Source organism: Rattus norvegicus, chromosome 8 (genome assembly GCF_021556685.1).
Source record: "Rattus norvegicus strain SHRSP/BbbUtx chromosome 8, alternate assembly SHRSP_T2T, whole genome shotgun sequence".
Lineage (NCBI taxonomy): Eukaryota > Metazoa > Chordata > Mammalia > Rodentia > Muridae > Rattus > Rattus norvegicus.
Window position 1 is genome coordinate 130402588 of NC_141541.1, and position 22393 is coordinate 130424980.

The 22393-nt window shown below is 46.1% G+C and overlaps 1 protein-coding gene across 2 annotated transcripts in view; it reads left to right on the forward strand.

Moving 5' to 3' along the window:
• Window positions 1–2571: 2571 nt before the first annotated feature.
• The window catches only part of Tgm4 (transglutaminase 4), a 37761-nt gene continuing 17939 nt past the window's right edge, over window positions 2572–22393 (forward strand). Inside the window, exons 1-4 of one of the 2 annotated variants that reach the window (XM_087563582.1) lie at window positions 2572–2658; window positions 18312–18456; window positions 19411–19508; window positions 22173–22284. In XM_087563582.1, the coding sequence (XP_087419708.1) occupies window positions 18402–18456; window positions 19411–19508; window positions 22173–22284 (265 nt within the window). In that variant the 5' untranslated portion in view covers window positions 2572–2658; window positions 18312–18401. Of the gene's footprint in view, window positions 2659–18282; window positions 18457–19410; window positions 19509–22172; window positions 22285–22393 lie in introns of both variants that reach the window. The other variant, NM_022713.2, reaches the window with a different exon arrangement.

A 22393-nucleotide genomic window follows, 5' to 3' on the forward strand; every position in this document is an offset into this window, starting at 1 on the left:
CTTCATCAGAACTGGGAGGTGGGGGCTGAGGTCTGGTAGGAGAACAGACATGGGTCCCCGAAGCAGCCCCTCCAGGCCTTCCTCCCAGGAGGAGAGAACCTTGTGTTACGCAGCTCTAAGAGAAAAACCTGCCTTAGAAACTCTTACTCAGGTGTCCTCGGGCTCCTGCTCCTGTGTCCTTCCTGTGGGCCAGCTGAGCTCTGTATCCAGCCCTGGCCAGGCATACAACTGCCAGGGTCCTGTGAGCCACGTCCTCAAACATCATCTTAGAGAACTCAGTCTCCTCTTCACATACTCAGTCCTGAGCAAGAACTTTGAACATAAGCCCAGCCGTGGGGTAAAGGCAAAAGGTGATCAAAGTTCAGTCCTGGCTGGCAGTCTCCTGTCAAAGTACATCTATTTTCCATCTCCCACGGCTCACCCGCAAGTTTCCAGCCCTTCCCTGCCAGCCCTTCCCTCTCTCTTCCAAGACCCTGCCTGGGTTGAGAAGGTCAGGCACCCACTTCCTAGGAAGCTGCATTTAGAACCTTCTGTCTCTGGTGGGACCCATGCCTCACCACTTCCCTGAGAAGTCGGGAAGCTGGTTGGATTCCTCAGATGACACCACACGTGGGGCTGACCCCAAGTCCGTTCTCTATGGATACATCTGCTCTCACCCTGGTACCCTGGGTTTCTGGCCCAAGAGATACTGGAGAAAGCGTGTGCTGTTCAGGCCCCTCTTTTGTGAAAGGAACTGCAAACGCCAGTGGAGCACACACCCTATGTTCCCTGGGTCAGGACTCTTTCCTTTCTGTTTCAAATGTTGAACAGCTTAGTTTTAGGTAATTCGTGCCCATGGCACCTCATTCTGATGATTCAAGAAGAAATAGGAAAGTAAGTCTCTGGCTAATATCCTTGTCTTGGAATCAGGGTGTAAAACCTGCAGAGAGAACCTGCATGGGCCGTTCCTTTGTCAGTGCGAGAGCAGTTAATGATGTGTCTCCATAGTTAAGATCTGCAGATGCAGCTTCTCTGTCTGTCGGTGCCAGAAAGATCTCTGATGCCCAGGGAGACAAGGGCCAGTGAGGACAAGTGCTGGTCTGTGGACTCTGTGACCCAGAAGGGAACTCAGTCCCTCAGACAACTTTCTAAGGACACAACAGCAGTTACTAAAAGCTGGAGCGCAGGAGGTCTTAGGTCTTGCTCCTGCTCTGGGGCTTTTGCTGCTGTGCCAAAATAGCTTTTCACTAGAGTTGACATTGTTTAAAAAGTTAACAGGTCTGAGGCCGGGGAGATTTCAGTGGGGAGAACGCATAGCAAACGTGAGGACCTAACTTCAGATCTCAAGAAACCACATAAGGCTGGGCGCGGTGGCACATATCTGTACCCTCAGAGTTGGAGAGGATGGAGACACCATGCTCCCCAGAGTTTGCTAGCCAGCAAGTCTCAGTAAATGGTGGGCCCCAAGTTCAATGAGAAACCTTGTCTCCAAATAATAACGTAGTCAGGTTGGAGAGATGCTTGGCAGTTAATAACGCATGCCCTTTGTTCTTGCAGAGGATCTGAATTTGGTTCCTACCACCCACACTCAGAGGCTCATGACCACCTATAACTCTAGTTCCAGGGAACCCAACACCCTTTCATGGCATCCATGGTCGTCTACACATACATGTGTGCACGCGTGCACACACACACACACACACACACACACACACACACACCAACAATAATAATAAATTTAAAAGGTGCATAATTTTAGAAAGCAACACCTGGCGTCAACTTCCAGCCTCCAGGTATATGTGCACAAGCAAGTATAACATGTGCACACACATGCACACTTAAATGCACACATAAATACACACCAAATGAACAAAAGACCTTACAGATACCCCTAAGGAAAGCAAAAAATGGAAGTCCATGAGACAGATGACATGCCTGGGCCACATCTCCACAAGAAGGCCCATGGTTCTTCCTGCAGACACACTGTAAGGATGAACTGCCTTTCCCTGCAGACTGAAAGGGAGGAACTGCTGCTCCACTGTGGAAAGGATGGCTGACTCCCTCATGAGGATACCAAAGCCTCCTGCACCTACATCCTCACTGCAGACCCAGAACACGTTGATGTGTGCCACTGGTGTAACGCTTACACACGCTCTCAGTGGACACAGCACATCTGCCAAAGTCGAAAGAGTGGTAGTTGGTATTTGGGCACACTGGAAAAATCCTGGATCATGTGTGTGCATTATACGTTCAAAATATGAACAAAAATTAAAACATTAGCCGTCCTTTGTTTTAAAAAGTAATAATAAAGCTGATAAAGTAAAGATCTTCCCAGCTTCTCTGGGGGGGTCACAGGATCCTGGCTTTCGGCGACTTGTTCCTGGGGGTCACAGAAGATATATGGCGCCATTCTCTGTGTTCCTTCCTTGAAGTAGGCTCATCTTGTCTCCAGTATTTCCTCCTAGGGCTGATATGAAAGATGATTAAGGTTTTGTGTCTGATCGATATGGTCCCCAAGCCTCGCCCCTTGGCAGCCACTGCAGGGATACGCCTAACCCAGGGGCATATAAAAAAGGGTCCACGTCCTGCTCTGAGAGTGACTCTGGCAGCGCCGCTGGCATCAGACTGGAGACTTGACAGGGTTGGAGAGAGGCAGCAGGACCATGGACTCCAGGAACAGTAAGTGGATAGAACTTGCACAGTGGCCTCTCGGCCTCCTGGGTACCGGCTGTTCTCCAGCCCTCTGCTCCAGCCACTTGCCTCAAGGCATGGTGCCTGGGCCATTGTCCTCCCACTTAATCCATGGCTTATTCATTGGAGAAAACCAAACTTTCAGACACACAGGAATTCTGAAGTTCCCCCAAACACTTGGGAGAATAAGAAGAATGCCTGTCCGTCTGCTTTTCGCTTGCACTCCCCCACGCTGGTCCCGTTTGGTTTTCCTGTGGGCCAGTTAGTGCTCTCTGCAGTGCTGCACCACACATCATGCAGACTTGTTCTGGACGCAGAGCCAGGGGTCAGGCGAGGAATGACTGCTTTGGAGTTCTGCAAAGGGGTGCAGTCTGAGTGAGACTGAATGAAAAACATGACTCTTCGTAGCTCCTAGGCCTCAGAGACTCTTCAGATGGCTGAGTGCTTGTCCTCATTCAAAGAAAGAATACAACAGGGCCTGGGGCCTGGTAAAGGCTGTGTGTCTTTGGGGTTTCACAGCCATAATAAAAAGACAAGTGTATGACAGTGCTTTGCAAGTGACTAAGGACAACTGTGCTGGCTTGTTTTACGTCAACTTGACACAGGCTGGATTCATCTGAAAGGAGGAAACCACAAGTGAGAAAATGTCCCTATCAGATCAGGCAGTAGGCGAGACCGTAGGGCATTTTCTTAATTAGTGATTAATGGGGAGAGCCCAGCCCGTTGTGGGTGGGGCTCTCCATCATCAGGCAGTCCTGGGGTCTATAAGAAATCAGGCTGAGCAAGCCTTGAGGAACAAGCCAGTAAGCAGCACCCCTCCACAGCCTCTGCATCAGCTCCTGCCTCCAGGTTCCTGCTGGGTTTGAGTTCCTGCTTTGGTTTCCCTTAATAGATTATGACTGGGGATATATAAACCAAATAAACCCTTTCCTCTGAAAGCTGCTTTGGTCATGGTGTTTCGTCACAGCAGTAGGAACCCTAACTAAGGGACGGGAGAGATGGCTCAGCGGTTAAGAGCACTGACTGCTCTTTCAGGGGACCCCAGCACCCACATGGCAGCTCACCACTGCCTGTGACTCCAGCTCCAGGGGATCAGACAACCCTCACAGATATATGTACAGGCAAAACACAAATACACACGAAATAAAAGAAATAAGTAAATTATAAAAGAGAAACCTTAACTGAAACAACTGGGGAAAAGGTGGGGTTTCCTGGTCTAGCCAGCACGTTGAGGGGGAGAAACCCTCAGGAAAATGGCAAAAGACTACGAGCTCAGTGATGGAGCATTGTGAGGAGGGCCTAACACACTTGACATGTCCTCTCTGATGACTGAGGACTTTCAGAGTGGCGGGAGAATGAGTCATTTCCCTAGGAGCTGCAACAACGAAATCATTAACAGTAACAAGTAATAACTGGTCACTGCAAAAATTAGCGCTCTCCCACCCCTGGCTCCAATCCCTTCTCCAGAGGCAGGCAGTAGAGCTTCTCAGCAGTTGCATCTGCCATGGACGAACGCTTGCTTGTCACAGTAAGAGGAGGCTTCTCCTCCGGTTCTCTCAATCCTCTTTCTAGAGCTTTCCAGACACTTCCCTTCTCGGCACCCCAGTAGATTTTGTCCTCTAGGTGCTGCTGTCTTTGCGGATGGCGGCGTGTGCGAACTGAGGCTGCGTCTCTTCCAGAGCTCCTGCTCTTCCCGCGCCTTGGACCCTTTCACCCATCCTCTAACTCACTTCCGTGTTGACTTGCATTTCTGGAGATTGAGTTACATTTCCTGGATGACAGTTCTCCTCCATCTTGTTCGCTGGGTTTTTAAGAGAGAGAGAGAAAGGGGGGAGGGGGAGAGGGAGAGGGGAGAGGATTATTACGCACGTGTGGAAGTCAGGCAACTTATAGGAGTCTGTTCTCTCTGTCCACCGTGTGGGTCCAATGGGCCCTCAGGTTGAACTTCAGGTCATCAGCCTTGGCAGCAAGGCCCTTTACCCACTGAGCCATCTTGCGAGCTCTTCACTCTTTTTTGTTTTGTTTTTGACATTTTTATTTCTTTTATTTTCGTGTGTGCCTGGTGCCCATAGAAGGCAAAAGAGTATGTTGGATTCCCTGGAACTGGAGTTATAGGCAGTTGTGAGTTGCCATGTGGGTGTAGGGAGTTAAACCCTGGTCTACAACAGTAGTCAGAGCTCTTAACTGAGCCGTCTCTTCATCTCTCTTCACTGTATATTTAATTGCAAGAACTACTTCTGTTTTTAGAATTTATCTTAAATATGTCTGGTAAATATTTTTTAGGTTATTTTTGTTGTCGTTGTTGTTTTAAAACTTTTTATTTTATATGTATGGGTGTTTTCCCTGAATGTATGTCTTGGTATACCTGGTGCCCCAGGAGGCCAGAAGAGGGCATCTGATCCCCTAGGACTGGAATTACAGATGGTTGTGAACGTCCATGTTGGTGCTGGGAATCGAACTGGAGTCCTTGGAAGAGTAAGAAGTGCTCTGAACCACTGAGCCATGTCTGTGACTCCTCCTTCCACAGCCTTTTTAAATTCCTTATGTTCCTAGTGGTTTTTGACTTAGATATGTCATAGTCCAAAGCCTCTAACACACTTTCTTTTGGAGTGGATATGGGGGTGGGACAATTTGAAAATCTATAGCCCTGGTCTGGAACTCACTTTGGTGACCCTCCTGAGGTTGGGGGTAGGGGGTGGGGATTACTACGTGAACTGCTATGCCTGCTTTAATCTTTGATTTCTTTGGAGAGAATAATTTGACCCTTTCTGTGGAAATCCTGTAAAACCCTGGCTGAAAATGAGTTCCTTTGATGAAGATTGACATTTTTTGCTCTAAATCAGTGACAACTCTTTGGCCTATGTGCCCAGGACAACAGTTTACACTCCCGATTTGAAGAGGTCCCAGCCCTCTCTCTGCAAGAAGAGGTAAGATTCGGAGAGCTTAAAAAACGTCTCTATTCCATGGAACTTCTGCGCCCACAGCAGAATTCTAGGTATGCCCGGTGGCAACAGCTGGCGGTGGAGCCTCAGAGGGTCCCTGAGCATGGTGTCTTAGTTGGGACTTCTGTCTCTGTGACAAAATACCACGACTGAAAGCAGCTTAGGAAGAAAGGTGTTTATTTCAGCCTACAGCTCTCAAGACACACTCAGAGAAGTCAGTGCAGGGTCCTGGAGACAGGAGCTGATGTAGAGGCCACGGAGGGGTTCTACTTACCAGCCTGCTCCTTGTGGCCTATTCCTACTGCCTTCTAGCACCTAAGACCAGAAGCCCAGGGGAATCACTGCCCATAGTTAGTGGGGATCTCCCACATCAGCCTTGATCAGGAGAGCAACATATGTAGGATTTGCTCACGACCCTCTGAGCTTCAAAGGACTTAACAAATCTGCTTCTCTGTCTACCATCCATAGCATGCATGGTTTATTCTAGGCTCAGGCCAGTTCCACTCCACAGCCACTGCTGTTTTGGGTGGCTCTCCCATGTGCTGACATCTCCAAAATGCTCTGGTGTCCAGTGCAACTGAGATGAACTTTCACCAATAGCCTCTCCTGGGCTCTCTTCATGGAGTCTAACTCTGCCACATGACCCAAACCTCAGCTTCTCCCCATGACCTCTTCAATTCTGGGTTTTTCACTGCTACTGAGACTACATCGTCACCAGTGGCCTGTCCTGGCCTTCTGCAGTGGCATACCTCAGCTGACCTCTGTGACCCTTTCATACCTTCAAAACCAGTACCACCCGGGAGGCTCTTGAACTGTCAGACTCAAACGCCAGCATGAGATGCAGCTTTCACCCCCTCTGGGCCACAGACCCTGTGTACTGACCCTGAGGAAATATTCCCAGGTGTGTTGTCCTTAGTGATGCTGGCCCCTTCTTTATCTCTGATAGTCTCTTACCTCCAGCTAACCAACATCGATTATCCCAGTAAAACAAAAGTTTTACTTCACTGCTTCTGATCTCTGGTTAATCTTCAGCCCCAGGTGACCGGAACCATAGATTCTTAATTCTGAATATCAAATGGCCTCCACAGTATCTCTACTGCCTTCTAAAACTTTACAAGCCAGGCCTCCGTCATCTGCAATTTTCTTGGCATTATCCCGCAAGTTCTTACAACAGCTCCTCAAGCTGTTTGGACACTCAACTGCTTTTCTAGCCCAAACCTCCAATGTCCCCCCACAATGATTCCAGAAGCATGCCAAGTAATCTCTGTCCCAGCAATGCCAAACTCCCGGTACCAATTTCTGTCTTTGTTATGGATTCTATTGCTGTGATAAAACACCATGACCACAAGCAATGTGTGGGGAGGAGGCTGCTTATTTTAGCTTACAACCCTCAGGTCACAGTCCATCACACAAGGGAATTCAGGGGCCATGAAGGAGTGCTGTTTAATTGACTTGCTTCCCGTGGCATGCCCAGCCTGCCTTCTTTTTTTTTTTTTTTTTTTTTAATTAACTTGAGTATTTCTTATATACATTTCAAGTGTTATTCCCTTTCCCGGTTTCCGGGCAAACATTCCCCTTCCTTATGGGTGTTCCCCTCCCAACCCTCCCCCCATTGCCGCCCTCCCCCCACAGACTAGTTCACTGGGGGTTCAGTCTTAGCAGGACCCAGGGCTTCCCCTTCCACTGGTGCTCTTACTAGGATATTCATTGCTACCTATGGGGTCAGAGTCAAGGGTCAGTCCATGTATAGTCTTTAGGTAGTGGCTTAGTCCCTGGAAGCTCTGGTTGCTTGACATTGTTGTACTTTTGGGGTCTCGAGCCCCTTCAAGCTCTTCCAGTTCTTTCTCTGATTCCTTCAACGGGGGACCTATTCTCAGTTCAGTGGTTTGCTGCTGGCATTCGCCTCTGTATTTGCTGTATTCTGGCTGTGTCTCTCAGGAGCGATCTACATCCGGCTCCTGTCGGTCTGCACTTCTTTGCTTCATCCATCTTGTCTAATTGGGTGGCTGTATATGTATGGGCCACATGTGGGGCAGGCTCTGAATGGGTGTTCCTTCAGTCTCTGTTTTAATCTTTGCCTCTCCCTTCCCTGCCAAGGGTATTCTTTTTCCTCATTTAAAGAAGGAGTGAAGCATTCACATTTTGATCATCCGTCTTGAGTTTCCTTTGTTCTAGGGATCTAGGGTAATTCAAGCATTTGGGCTAATAGCCACTTATCAATGAGTGCATACCATGTATGTCTTTCTGTGATTGGGTTAGCTCACTCAGGATGATATTTTCCAGTTCCAACCATTTGCCTACGAATTTCATAAAGTCGTTGTTTTTGATGGCTGAGTAATATTCCATTGTGTAGATGTACCACATTTTCTGTATCCATTCCTCTGTTGAAGGCCATCTGGGTTCTTTCCAGTTTCTGGCTATTATAAATAAGGCTGCGATGAACATAGTGGAGCACGTGTCTCTTTTATATGTTGAGGCATCTTTTGGGTATATGCCCAAGAGAGGTATAGCTGGATCCTCAGGCAGTTCAATGTCCAATTTTCTGAGGAACCTCCAGACTGATTTCCAGAATGGTTTTACCAGTCTGCAATCCCACCAACAATGGAGGAGTGTTCCTCTTTCTCCACATCCTCGCCAGCATCTGCTGTCACCTGAGTTTTTGATCTTAGCCATTCTCACTGGTGTGAGGTGAAATCTCAGGGTTGTTTTGATTTGCATTTCCCTTATGACTAAAGATGTTGAACATTTCTTTAGGTGTTTCTCAGCCATTCGGCATTCCTCAGCTGTGAATTCTTTGTTTAGCTCTGAACCCCATTTTTTTTCTTTTCTTTTTTTTTTTTTTTATTAACTTGAGTATTTCTTATATACATTTCAAGTGTTATTCCCTTTCCCGGTTTCCGGACAAACATCACCCTCCCCCCTCCCCTTCCTTATGGGTGTTTCCCTCCCAAACCTCCCCCCATTGCCACCCTCCCCGCATAGTCTAGTTCACTGGGGGTTCAGTCTTAGCAGGACCCAGGGCTTCCCCTTCCACTGGTGCTCTTACTAGGATATTCATTGCTACCTATGGGGACAGAGTCCAGGGTCAGTCCATGTATAGTCTTTAGGTAGTGGCTTAGTCCCTGGAAGCTCTGGTTGCTTGACATTGTTGTACTTTTGGGGTCTCGAGCCCCTTCAAGCTCTTCCAGTTCTTTCTCTGATTCCTTCAACGGGGGACCTATTCTCAGTTCAGTGGTTTGCTGCTGGCATTCGCCTCTGTATTTGCTGTATTCTGGCTGTGTCTCTCAGGAGCGATCTACATCCGGCTCCTGTCGGTCTGCACTTCTTTGCTTCATCCATCTTGTCTAATTGGGTGGCTGTATATGTATGGGCCACCTGTGGGGCAGGCTCTGAATGGGTGTTCCTTCAGTCTCTGTTTTAATCTTTGCCTCTCCCTTCCCTGCCAAGGGTATTCTTTTTCCTCATTTAAAGAAGGAGTGAAGCATTCACATTTTGATCATCCGTCTTGAGTTTCCTTTGTTCTAGGGATCTAGGGTAATTCAAGCATTTGGGCTAATAGCCACTTATCAATGAGTGCATAACATGTATGTCTTTCTGTGAGTGTGAACCCCATTTTTTAATAGGGTTATTTGTTTCCCTGCGGTCTAGCTTCTTGAGTTCTTTGTATATTTTGGATATAAGGCCTCTATCTGTTGTAGGATTGGTAAAGATCTTTTCCCAATCTGTTGGTTGCCGTTTTGTCCTAACCACAGTGTTCTTTGCCTTACAGAAGCTTTGCAGTTTTATGAGGTCCCATTTGTCGATTCTTGATCTTAGAGCGTAAGCCATTGGTGTTTTGTTCAGGAAATTTTTTTCAGTGCCCATGTGTTCCAGATGCTTCCCTAGTTTTTCTTCTATTAGTTTGAGTGTGTCTGGTTTGATGTGGAGGTCCTTGGTCCACTTGGACTTAAGCTTTGTACAGGGTGATAAGCATGGATCGATCTGCATTCTTCTACATGTTGACCTCCAGTTGAACCAGCACCATTTGCTGAAAATGCTATCTTTTTTCCATTGGATGGTTTTGGCTCCTTTGTCAAAAATCAAGTGACCATAGGTGTGTGGGTTCATTTCTGGGTCTTCATTTCTATTCCATTGGTCTATCTGTCTGTCTCTGTACCAATACCATGCAGTTTTTATCACTATTGCTCTGTAATACTGCTTGAGTTCAGGGATAGTGATTCCCCCTGAAGTCCTTTTATTGTTGAGGATAGCTTTAGCTATCCTGGGTTTTTTGTTATTCCAGATGAATTTGCAAATTGTTCTGTCTAACTCTTTGAAGAATTGGATTGGTATTTTGATGGGGATTGCATTGAATCTGTAGATTGCTTTTGGTAAAATGGCCATTTTTACTATATTAATCCTGCCAATCCATGAGCATGGGAGATCTTTCCATCTTCTGAGGTCTTCTTCAATTTCTTTCCTCAGTGTCTTGAAGTTCTTATTGTACAGATCTTTTACTTGCTTGGTTAAAGTCACACCGAGGTACTTTATATTATTTGGGTCTATTATGAAGGGTGTCGTTTCCCTAATTTCTTTCTCGGCTTGTTTCTCTTTTGTATAGAGGAAGGCAACTGATTTATTTGAGTTAATTTTATACCCAGCCACTTTGCTGAAGTTGTTTATCAGCTTTAGTAGTTCTCTGGTGGAACTTTTGGGATCACTTAAATATACTATCATATCATCTGCAAATAGTGATATTTTGACCTCTTCTTTTCCGATCTGTATCCCCTTGATCTCCTTTTGTTGTCTGATTGCTCTGGCTAGAACTTCAAGAACTATATTGAATAAGTAGAGAGAGAGTGGGCAGCCTTGTCTAGTCCCTGATTTTGTGGGATTGCTTCAAGTTTCTCTCCATTTAGTTTAATGTTAGCAACTGGTTTGCTGTATATGGCTTTTACTATGTTTAGGTATGGGCCTTGAATTCCTATTCTTTCCAGGACTTTTATCATGAAGGGGTGTTGAATTTTGTCAAATGCTTTCTCAGCATCTAATGAAATGATCATGTGGTTCTGTTCTTTCAGTTTGTTTATATAATGGATCACGTTGATGGTTTTCCGTATATTAAACCATCCCTGCATGCCTGGGATGAAGCCTACTTGATCATGGTGGATGATTGTTTTGATGTGCTCTTGAATTCGGTTTGCCAGAATTTTATTGAGTATTTTTGCATCGATATTCATAAGGGAAATTGGTCTGAAGTTCTCTTTCTTTGTTGTGTCTTTGTGTGGTTTAGGTATAAGAGTAATTGTGGCTTCGTAGAAGGAATTCGGTAGTGCTCCATCTGTTTCAATTTTGTGGAATAGTTTGGATAATATTGGTATGAGGTCTTCTATGAAGGTTTGATAGAATTCTGCACTAAACTCGTCTGGACCTGGGCTCTTTTTGGTTGGGAGGCCTTTAATGACTGCTTCTATTTCCTTAGGAGTTATGGGGTTGTTTAACTGGTTTATCTGTTCCTGATTTAACTTCGATACCTGGTATCTGTCTAGGAAATTGTCCATTTCCTGAAGATTTTCAAGTTTTGTTGAATATAGGTTTTTATAGTAAGATCTGATGATTTTTTGAATTTCCTCTGAATCTGTAGTTATGTCTCCCTTTTCATTTCTGATTTTGTTAATTTGGATGCACTCTCTGTGTCCTCTCCTTAGTCTGGCTAAGGGTTTATCTATCTTGTTGATTTTCTCAAAGAACCAACTTTTGGTTCTGTTGATTCTTTCTATGGTCCTTTTTGTTTCTACTTGGTTGATTTCAGCTCTGAGTTTGATTATTTCCTGCCTTCTACTCCTCCTGGGTGTATTTGCTTCTTTTTGTTCTAGAGCTTTTAGGTGTGCTGTCAAGCTGCTAACGTATGCTCTTTCCTGTTTCTTTCTGCAGGCACTCAGCGCTATGAGTTTTCCTCTTAGCACAGCTTTCATTGTGTCCCATAAGTTTGGGTATGTTGTACCTTCATTTTCATTAAATTCTAAAAAGTTTTTAATTTCTTTCTTTATTTCTTCCTTGACCAGGTTATCATTGAGTAGAGCATTGTTCAATTTCCACGTATATGTGGGCATTCTTCCCTTATTGTTATTGAAGACCAGTTTTAGGCCGTGGTGGTCCGATAGCATGCATGGGATTATTTCTATCTTTCTGTACCTGTTGAGGCCCGTTTTTTGACCAATTATATGGTCAATTTTGGAGAAAGTACCATGAGGAGCTGAGAAGAAGGTATATCCTTTTGCTTTAGGATAGAATGTTCTATAAATATCCGTTAAGTCCATTTGGCTCATGACTTCTCTTAGTCTGTCGACATCACTGTTTAATTTCTGTTTCCATGATCTGTCCATTGATGAGAGTGGGGTGTTGAAATCTCCCACTATTATTGTGTGAGGTGCAATGTGTGTTTTGAGCTTTAGTAAGGTTTCTTTTACGTATGTAGGTGCCCTTGTATTTGGGGCATAGATATTTAGGATTGAGAGTTCATCTTAGTGGATTTTTCCTGTGATGAATATGAAGTGTCCTTCCTTATCTTTTTTGATGACTTTTAGTTGGAAATTGATTTTATTTGATATTAGAATGGCTACTCCAGCTTGCTTCTTCTGACCATTTGCTTGGAAAGTTGTTTTCCAGCCTTTCACTCTGAGGTAGTGTCTGTCTTTGTCTCTGAGGTGTGTTTCCTGTAGGCAGCAGAATGCAGGGTCCTCGTTGTGTATCCAGTTTGTTAATCTATGTCTTTTTATTGGGGAGTTGAGGCCATTGATATTGAGAGATATTAAGGAATAGTGATTATTGCTTCCCGTTATATTCATATTTGGATGTGAGGTTATGTTTGTGTGCTTTCATTCTCTTTGTTTTGTTGCCAAGACGATTAGTTTCTTGCTTCTTCTAGGGTATAGCTTGCCTCCTTATGTTGGGCTTTACCATTTATTATCCTGTGTAGTGCTGGATTTGTAGAAAGATATTGTGTAAATTTGGTTTTGTCATGGAATATCTTGGTTTCTCCATCAATGTTAATTGAGAGTTTTGCTGGATACAGTAACCTGGACTGGCATTTGTGTTCTCTTAGGGTCTGTATGACATCAGTCCAGGATCTTCTGGCCTTCATAGTTTCTGGCGAAAAGTCTGGTGTGATTCTGATAGGTCTGCCTTTATATGTTACTTGACCTTTTTCCCTTACTGCTTTTAATATTCTTTCTTTATTTTGTGCGTTTGGTGTTTTGACAATTATGTGACGGGAGGTGTTTCTTTTCTGGTCCAATCTATTTGGAGTTCTGCAGGCTTCTTGTATGTCTATGGGTATCTCTTTTTTTAGGTTAGGGAAGTTTTCTTCTATGATTTTGTTGAAGATATTTACTGGTCCTTTGAGCTGGGAGTCTTCACTCTCTTCTATACCTATTATCCTTAGGTTTGATCTTCTCATTGACTCCTGGATTTCCTGTATGTTTTGGACCAGTAGCTTTTTCCGCTTTACATTATCTTTGACAGTTGAGTCAATGATTTCTATGGAATCTTCTGCTCCTGAGATTCTCTCTTCCATCTCTTGTATTCTGTTGGTGAAGCTTGTATCTACAGCTCCTTGTCTCTTCTTTTGGTTTTCTATATCCAGGGTTGTTTCCATGTGTTCTTTCTTGATTGCTTCTATTTCCATTTTTAATTCCTTCAACTGTTTGATTGTGTTTTCCTGGAATTCATTCAGGGATTTTTGTGTCTCCTCTCTATGGGCTTCTACTTGTTTATTTATGTTTTCCTGGAATTCTTTCAGGGATTTTTGTGTCTCTTCTCTATGGGCTTCTACTTGTTTATTTATGTTTTCCTGGAATTCTTTCAGGCATTTTTGCGATTCCTCTCTGTAGGCTTCTACTTGTTCTCTAAGGGAGTTCTTCACGTCTTTCTTGAAGTCCTCCAGCATCATGATCAAAAATGATTTTGAAACTAGATCTTGCTTTTCTGGTGTGTTTGGATATTCCATGTTTGTTTTGATGGGAGAATTGGGCTCCGATGATTCCATGTAGTCTTGGTTTCTGTTGCTTGGGTTCCTGCGCTTGCCTCTCGCCATCAGATTATCTCTAGTGTTACTTTGTTCTGCTATTTCTGACAGTGGCTAGACTGTCCTATAAGCCTGTGTGTCAGGAGTGCTGTAGACCTGTTTTCCTCTCTTTCAGTCAGTTATGGGGACAGAGTGTTCTGCTTTCGGGCGTGTAGTTTTTCCTCTCTACAGGTCTTCAGCTGTTCCTGTGGGCCTGTGTCTTGAGTTCACCAGGCAGCTTTCTTGCAGCAGAAAATTTGGTCTTACCTGTGGTCCCGAGGCTCAAGTTCGCTCGTGGGGTGCTGCCCACGGGCTCTCTGCAGCAGCAGCAACCAGGAAGACCTGTGCCGCCCCTTCCGGGAGCTTCAGTGCACCAGGGTTCTAGATGGTCTTTGGCTTTTTCCTCTGGCGTCCGAGATGTGTGTGCAGAGAGCAGTCTCTTCTGGTTTCCCAGGCGTGTCTGCCTCTCTGAGGGTTTAGCTCTCCCTCCCACGGGATTTGGGTGCAGAGAACAGTTTATCCGGTCTGTTTCCTTCAGGTTCCGGCGGTGTCTCAGGCAGGTGTCCTGCCGCTCCTGGGCCCTCCCCCACGGGAGCCCAGAGGCCTTATACAGTTTCCTCTTGGGCCAGGGATGTGGGCAGGGGTGAGCAGTGTTGGTGGTCTCTTCCGCTCTGCAGCCTCAGGAGTGCCCACCTGACCAGGCGGTTGGGTCTCTCCAGCCTGCCTTCTTATAAAACCTAGGACCACCAACCCAGGGACGTTACTATTCCCAGTGAGCTGAGACCTTTCGCATCAATTGTCAAAGAAAATTCATAAGCCAACATGGGGGGGCATTTCTCAATTGAGGTTCAATCTTCTGAAAACGACTCTAATGTGTGTCAAATAGACATAAATAGCACACAGGATGTCAAATAGTTATACTCATATCTGTTACTTCTTGTGGCACAAGGTGCAATAAACAGTCACCAAAGGGAGAAAAGGCATGTGATAATACCAGAAATTTGGTCAGTGGGGTCATACAATCTATGTCCCATTACTCCCATGACACGTGATCAAAGTTACCTGTTAGGATGCTCACTAGGGACCCAATGCCTTGAGCTTTTACTGGGGTTAGTCATGTAGCCACCACAGAGCATGTGGTAGATCTTAGACTTCTAGAAAGAAATCGTATATGTTTGTGCAAACTAGGTAATGTGCACCCTGGGGTTCTCTAGGAACAGAACCAGTGTAATGAATGGATTCTAAAAGGGTATTTATTACATTGGCTTGCATAGTTCCACCACAGCTATCTTAACATTGGAGAGTTGGAAACCCAATAGCCACTCAGTTCAGGAGTCTAGATGCCTCCTCATTCCAGGCTAGCACTTGACGTCTGGAGGATTCCCAGATGGCTGTTGGTTCTGTTGCCAGCCTAGAATGGTGGCGGCGGCAGCTTGAAATTGTCTACAGCATAGATGAGTTTGTCAGCATGGCCTGAAAGTAAGCAGTTTTCCCTGGGACCTGCTTCTATCTGGCTGCCATTGAAAGGTGCCGTCCACATTTAGAGTGGGTTTTCTCATCTCAAATAATACAATTAAAAAAAAAACTTTACAGGTATGTAACATTATGACCAGCACATTATCTCTTAGTTGATTCCAGATCCAGTCAAGTTGACAATTAAGATTAACCTCATGACATCCAAGTCCCCAGAGGCCAACCTTACATGCAGGCCTTACCAAGGAACACAACTCCAGCCTGCTGGAGTGACTCTTTTTTATGGCCCACCTCCTGGGATCTTGGCCATGAATTCCACATAGCAAAATTGCCATCAGGAGGATCCTCACTGCTGTGCCTGCAGTGAGTCCCAAGTTCAGGAAGCAAACTTTATCAGCCATAGGAGTCTGTCTTGGAATGCCTCTCTCAGCTTACACAGGAAATTGAGGGATCAAAAGCAGCACAGCTCAACTCTGGCCAGTGAATGGAAACCTACCTGAGAGCCACCAGGGAGGACCCATCTTGACAGGGAGAAGGTACATGCTGAAGACAGCCCATGGTCAAGTTCCTCTCTGGGCACAGAAACTGGGCAGTTCAAGTGTGTAGGGTTTTGTTTAGCATGTGGTTCCAGAGTGACTGCCAGAGTAGCCAGTCACAAAGTTCAGCACCACCTCGATGCAGACAACATTGAGGTCCAGTGAGCTACCAAGAGAACCTGGACGTTGTGGATATAGTCTGCATCCCCTTTCCACAGAGCCCTGTCTCTAGGTTGCTTCTGCAAAGAAGCTCAACTGATTGAGAAAATGACAAGCCCTTTCTCTGTGTAGTCTCACCCTCAGAAGGCTGACCCCATGCATCAGCCCAAACAGAACCACTTGTGCATGGAGGGCTTCTGCCAACTGAGCCTGCCTCTCCTGGGAAATGTACCATTGAAGACCAGATAGCTAGCTCTGTCTCATCTGTCTTCAAAAGCATCCTTGTAAGACCCCATTTCCCTAGCAGCTGGAACAATCAGCTGTGAGAGCCACGACCTTTTGCAGTGGAAGAAATTCAGTTACCAGCTGTACCTCTGAACGCTGCAGAACATTCATGCCATATGCTAGGAGCCCTTTGGAGCTGGAAAACCCCCGTACCTTGGGGGCATTTCATCTCACCAGGCAACTGCAGTTTAACCCAGGACATCCCAAGGGGTTCTGGATCCACAGAAGCAATGATTCTAGAGAGGCCACTTCTCATCACCTGGGTGGCTTGGTAATCCAGGCTCTCTTAGACATCTAGGACACTGCTGTCTTCCTTTAACAGTCACTGGGAGGCAGCCATTCTCCCACTTAACCTCAGGTCCATGTGATCCACCTGGTTCCCTCACATCAATTTGGAAGTGCATCTCAATAGGTTTGATAACTCAACTCTGTGCTTCCAAAATGTGTCATGGCAGCATGGCACATTGAAACTGAGAACTAAGCCTCCATCTAGTCCCAGCTGATACACGACAGCACAACTCCCACACCTAAGACTGGGGGATCACTGAGGGAGAGGGATTGTTAAGATTCTAAGAGCCAGAGGAGCAAAAGTTAGCTGTGAGGTTGGGTTTCCTAGACCCGTGAAGTCTCAGCAGTGTGACTGCCTAAACGTGACTTGAACAAGAATCCCATGAAGAGCCATGTCCATGTGGACAGAGAGAAGCTCACAAGGCCTCAACGACGTATGAAGAACTGCAGGCAACTGGAGTGCAGGAGAAATAGTCTTCCCCAGGGAAGAGCACAGCTATTGTACCAACTGTTCAGCCCTGAAAATATAAACACATGAGTGACACACAGACAGACAGACACACACAGATACACACATGCAGACACACACACACAGACACACACATATAGACACACGCAGACACACAGAGACACACAGACACACACACAGACACACAAAAACACACAAACACACAGACACACAGAGACACACACAGATACACACAGAGACACACACAGATACACACAGACACACAAACACACAGACACACACAGACACACACTCACACACAGACAAACACTCACACACAGACACACAGAGACACACAGACACACACTCACACACAGACACACAGAGACACACAGACACAGACACAGACTCACAGGCACACAAAGAGAGAGAGGGAGAGAGAGACAGAGAGAGAGAGAGGGAGAGAGAGAGAGAGAGAGAGAGAGAGAGAGAAGAGAAGAGAAGAGAAGAGAGGAGAGGAGTCTATTTCCCTCATCAGTTGAGCTCCTTCGCAGAAGAAAACTAGAAAAAGGACTCAATGGAAAGAAGATGCTGGTCCCCTCCACACTACCCTGGTCATCCTCTTTACTGGACCATGGGAGCTCTTGGAGCTGTGTGGATAAAAAGGCTGAGTCTGGCAACTTTATAGTCCACCATTCTCTTTGGGGTGTGAGCTTCCACCTCATGGCATTGGTCTCATTTGCAGCAGACCAACAGCTGGGCTGACAGAGATGGAGAATGAGCAAATGGCCTCCACTTCCCGCTAGCATCCAGGAACCAGGCTACAGGCCTGGGAGGGTGAGCAGTAGGGACTCGACCTAACAACTACTGGTAGAAGTGCTTGGCAGGGCTCTGACTCCCATCTGTCAGCTTGGTCCTCCATAATCCTGTGAGGACAGTATGCGCACAGCCAATTTAAAGATAGGAGACTGTCTTAGAGTTTCTGCTGCCGTGAAGAGACGTTATGACCATGGCAACTCTTATAAATGAAAACATTTCCTTGGGGCTGGCTTATGGTTTCAGAGGTTTAGTTCATTATCGTCATGGTGGCATGTGGGCACACATGGTACTGGAGACATTGCTGAGAGTTCTATATCTTCATCCATGGGCATCAGAAGTGACTGTGTGCAACACTGGGTATAGCTTGAGTATATGAGACTTCAAAGCCCACCGTCATAGTGACACACTTCCTTCAACAAGATCACACCTTCCACTCGTGCGTGCCACTCCCTGTGGGCCAACCATTCAAACATATAATCCATTCCTATTCAAATCACCACAGACACCAAATCTCACATTATCATGGCCCCCGGGGATAGGCCAAAGATACCCCCCTTCCCCTCCCTGAACCGTCTGAGTTAGGAGTCAACTTTGTGTCTTCCCGCTGTGTGCTAACAGTGCTTGTCGTTTACTCTGTGAACTTGGAGAAAAAGCTGAACGCTGCTGCCCACCACACGATTGAGTACCAAACTCAGAAGCTCGTGCTCAGGCGTGGACAGATATTCTCCCTGAAGGTGATGCTAAACAGACCGCTCCAATCTCATGATGAACTGAAGCTGATATTCAATACTGGTGAGGCCCCAGACCCAGGAGCAGAATGGAGGGTGGGACCAAAGGTTTATAAGTGTGCAACAGCCAAGAGTGACTTCGATTCCTAAGCCTTAGCTTCCGCATGCTGAGAATGGTCTGAGATCTGCATTAATCACTGTTGCTGAAGTTGGTAAAATCCTTGGCCAAGCAGTGGAGACAGCCAGGGAAAAGTTAGAGCAGACAGGCCAGTCAGTGAGGGAGCCGTGCTCGAGGGCTCTGGAACATGTCGTAGAGATGAACTGTGGGACCCTTTGCTGACACTGTAGCTCTGTGGGCTTGAGGGGTAATAAACCTGAGGGGTAAGGAGATCGCCTAGTCAGTGCTGTGCCTGTTGCACACGTATAAGGACCTGAGTGTGGGTCCCCAGAACCCATGTGAAAACCAAGAAGTACAAGTGCGTATGATGGATCTGTAGATAGGCTGATCCCTAGAACTCACTGACCAGCCAGCTTAGGGTAACCAGTGAGCTCCAAATTGACTGTGAGGGCTTGTTTCAAATAAAAAATATGGGGAATGACTAGGAAAACCCTCAATGTTGACCTCTGGCACACACACACACACACACACACACACACACACACACACACACACACACACACGTACACATACCTACACACTGCATTTTGGCAGGAAAATCATTAGTTTAATGCATGTCGTAGCGACTATACTGGGTAGGGCCAAACAGTTTAACACAACAGATAGAGACATGCAAAGGGCCCTAGGATTATAGGCAAGGAGATAGATGGGGTAACCTTGCCTAATTTGAGCAAACATTGCAACCCAGATAGCCAAGGTGGAGGAAGACCACGAACCCTGTAAAGCAGAGGGACAAACTATCAATCAAGGGCTGCACAGCAGGAGCTAGGAAGGGGTGGTAGGCAAAGATGGCCGTCCTGGGGTTGGTGTCAAGACTCACTTTCCCATTGGTGTTTCCAGGACACAACATGCCATTCTACACTGTGGAGCTTGATCCAATGACATCCTACCGTTCCAAGGGCTGGCAGGTGAAGATTGCTAAACAGTCTGGTGTAGAGGTGAGGACCATAGTATCGGGGTACTATCTGGCGATTTCGAATAGTTCTCTGACTCAACTGAGAATCTATGCCTCTTGCTTACCCATAAGCACACGGTAACTCTGACTACCAGGTGGCTTACATAGCTTGTTCTCATTTATATTCACTGGAGGAACTAAACAGAGGAAAATAAATATGAATAACTCATCAGAGCCAGCGTGGTCCATACCTTTATTTCTGGCACTCTCTGAATACAGAAGCAGGCAGATCTCTGTGAGTTCCTGACCAGCTCCGTTGGTCTGCAGAGTTCCAGGATAAACAGGGTTGTACAGACAGAACCAGACTCAAAGAGAGAGGGTAGAGGGAGGGGAGAGGGGAGACAGAGTCAGAGAGATAGACACGGGAGAGAGGGAAGGTGAGGAGAGATGGAGGGGAGGGAAGGGAGGGAGGGTGGGAGAGAGGGAGATGAGAAGAAAAGAAAAAAAAATAACACTTCTTCCTACAAGCACAGCAGTTCAGTCTTCCCTCGGGGTTTTCTGCTGCATTTAAACTCAAATGCAGATGGAGACACGTGGCTTCTCATCCCCACTTCTCTTAACAAAACTGAACAACTTTACCGGTGTTCCTTTGTTTAGTGGTTGTCCAAGTGTATGAGCTTGTGACGACTTCTTTGACAGTCTTTGTAAAGCTATCTGTCTGTATTTCCAGTGTTGGAAAGCCACAACCAACTATCACCACCACTAGCTAGATCTCTGAACTAGTTCATGGCTACTTCCTTTAAGACATAGCCTACAGATCCCATTGCTAGGTTAATTCCAAGGTTTAAAAATGGCAATGGTCTTCTAGTTTTCCAAAAACAGAATTTGTAGTTGGCAAATGAGTAAGTGGACCTGATCCTCAGCTCCTCAGTTTCCCCACATCCCTGCACCCCTGATCCTCAGCCCCTCAGTTTCCCCACATCCCTGCACCCCTGATCATTTCCTTCCTTTCCTTCTGGCCAGAACCAAGGCTCCCATTTCAGTTTTGTAGCCAGATTTTGTGTTTTTCAGGTATTCATGATAGCTCTCTAGGAGAAGGCCTTAGGCTCAGTCTCCTTCTCTAAGAACTTCGGTTTTGATTATGGAGCTGGTGGGAATGGCACCTGCAGAGGTGAAACTTGGGTAGGGAATGGGCTAAATTTCTTCACACAAAAGGCACTGTTTAACTCTTTTTTTAATTTAAAATTGTTTCTTTTTTTATAGCACCCATGAAAAAAGCGAATCTTAAATTCCCATGGGAAGGATATATATGTGTGTGTGTGTGTGTGTATGTGTATGTATGCATATGTGTGTATGTGTATGCATATGTATGTATATATATCTCAAATGTGTGTATATGTATGTATATATATCTCAAATGTGTGTATATGTATGTATATGAATATATATATATATATTGAGAGAGAGAGAGAGTGTGTGTGTGTGTGGGTGTGGGTGTGTGTGTGTGTATGCCTGTAGTATGTATGTGTGAGCCAAGTGCTCAAGGCACTGGATCCCCTGGAACTGTGTTACAGGCAGTTGTGAGCAGCCTTACTTGGGCACTGGGAGTTGAATTCAGGTCCTCTAAAAAAGCAGTTTGGGTCTTTAACCAAATGAGCCATCTCTCCAACCTGCTGCTTTTTTTCAAAAAACCAAATATGTGAACATCTATGTAGGGCCCTGTGCAGGTCAGGAAGCCTGACTTTACCTATGGCATGGAAGGTTGAACTTACTGTGTTGCTTGGTAATGAGTGATGTTGAGGGACACACGGGAAAGCTCTCACTAGCCCAGAGCTCTGCCACCTGAGTACTGGGGAGGGACTTTGTCCCAGCTTTCCTGTTGGTGCTCAGGAGCACTTTCTCATGCATGGATCAGACCCTAATCAAGACAGCCACATGTCACTATGGGTTGGGGGTGGAGGCTTAATCTCCTTGAGTATGTGTTGCTCATTTAATTCCACAACCACTGTGGACTGGCAAGGGAGTCAGCAAGTTTTTAAGCGAGGTATCCAGTGCACACAAGAAATAAAGAAAGTCACGCCATTCAGCTGTTAGAAGACAGAGCTGGTGTTGGAACTGGCGGCCATTGCTCCTAAAAGACATCTTCTAATAACAAGTATCCTGTAGATTTGGAAGGTCCTGGATTGTGTGTCAATGGTGGGAAAAAAAAATCCTTAGTGCTGCTGCTGTAGCACCGTGTATGTTTTACTTTCCTATCCAGCCACTGCTTACTCTAAAGCCCTGGACAGCAGTCTGGATGCCTTTGAAGATGCTTGGTGCTGCTGCAGGCGTATTTAGATCTAGGGCAGATCTAGGGCTTCCAGCCCGTAGGCAGGCGCTGTATTGCGAGTGGCACAAAGGCTCTATCGAGAACAGGGGCGGGTACCAGGCTCTTTTCATCACGGCCGGAGGATCTACCCTATGACCTGGGAGGCGGTACCGTCTGCATGCAGACAAAGCCTGGGAAGAACCTATGAGCTGTAGACCCAAGTTTATCTGTCACTTTGGGGGACTTGCTAGGCCTCCCTGCCTTGTGGGTTGCATCTGTCCACACTAGGGTAGCCCTGGTTGCTGGGCTGACCCTAGAGAGGATGATTTGTTGGGAGGCTTCAAAGGATTCAGAGCTGAGTCGGGGAAAGGCGTCTACCATGTCTTGTGCCTCATGCAGGTTGTATTGAATGTCATCAGTGCTGCCGACGCCGTGGTGGGGAGGTACACGATGAACGTGAACGAATTTGACGCTGGAGTGTTCTTCCTTCTCTTCAATCCGTGGTGCTCAGGTAACTCGGAGTGCAGCTCTGCCTTGGAACGTGTCCTCTTCACGTGCAGGTCCTGTGTGACTCCAAGAGACGTATCCATCTATGCTTGCCTCCGGTTTGCGGTGCAGAG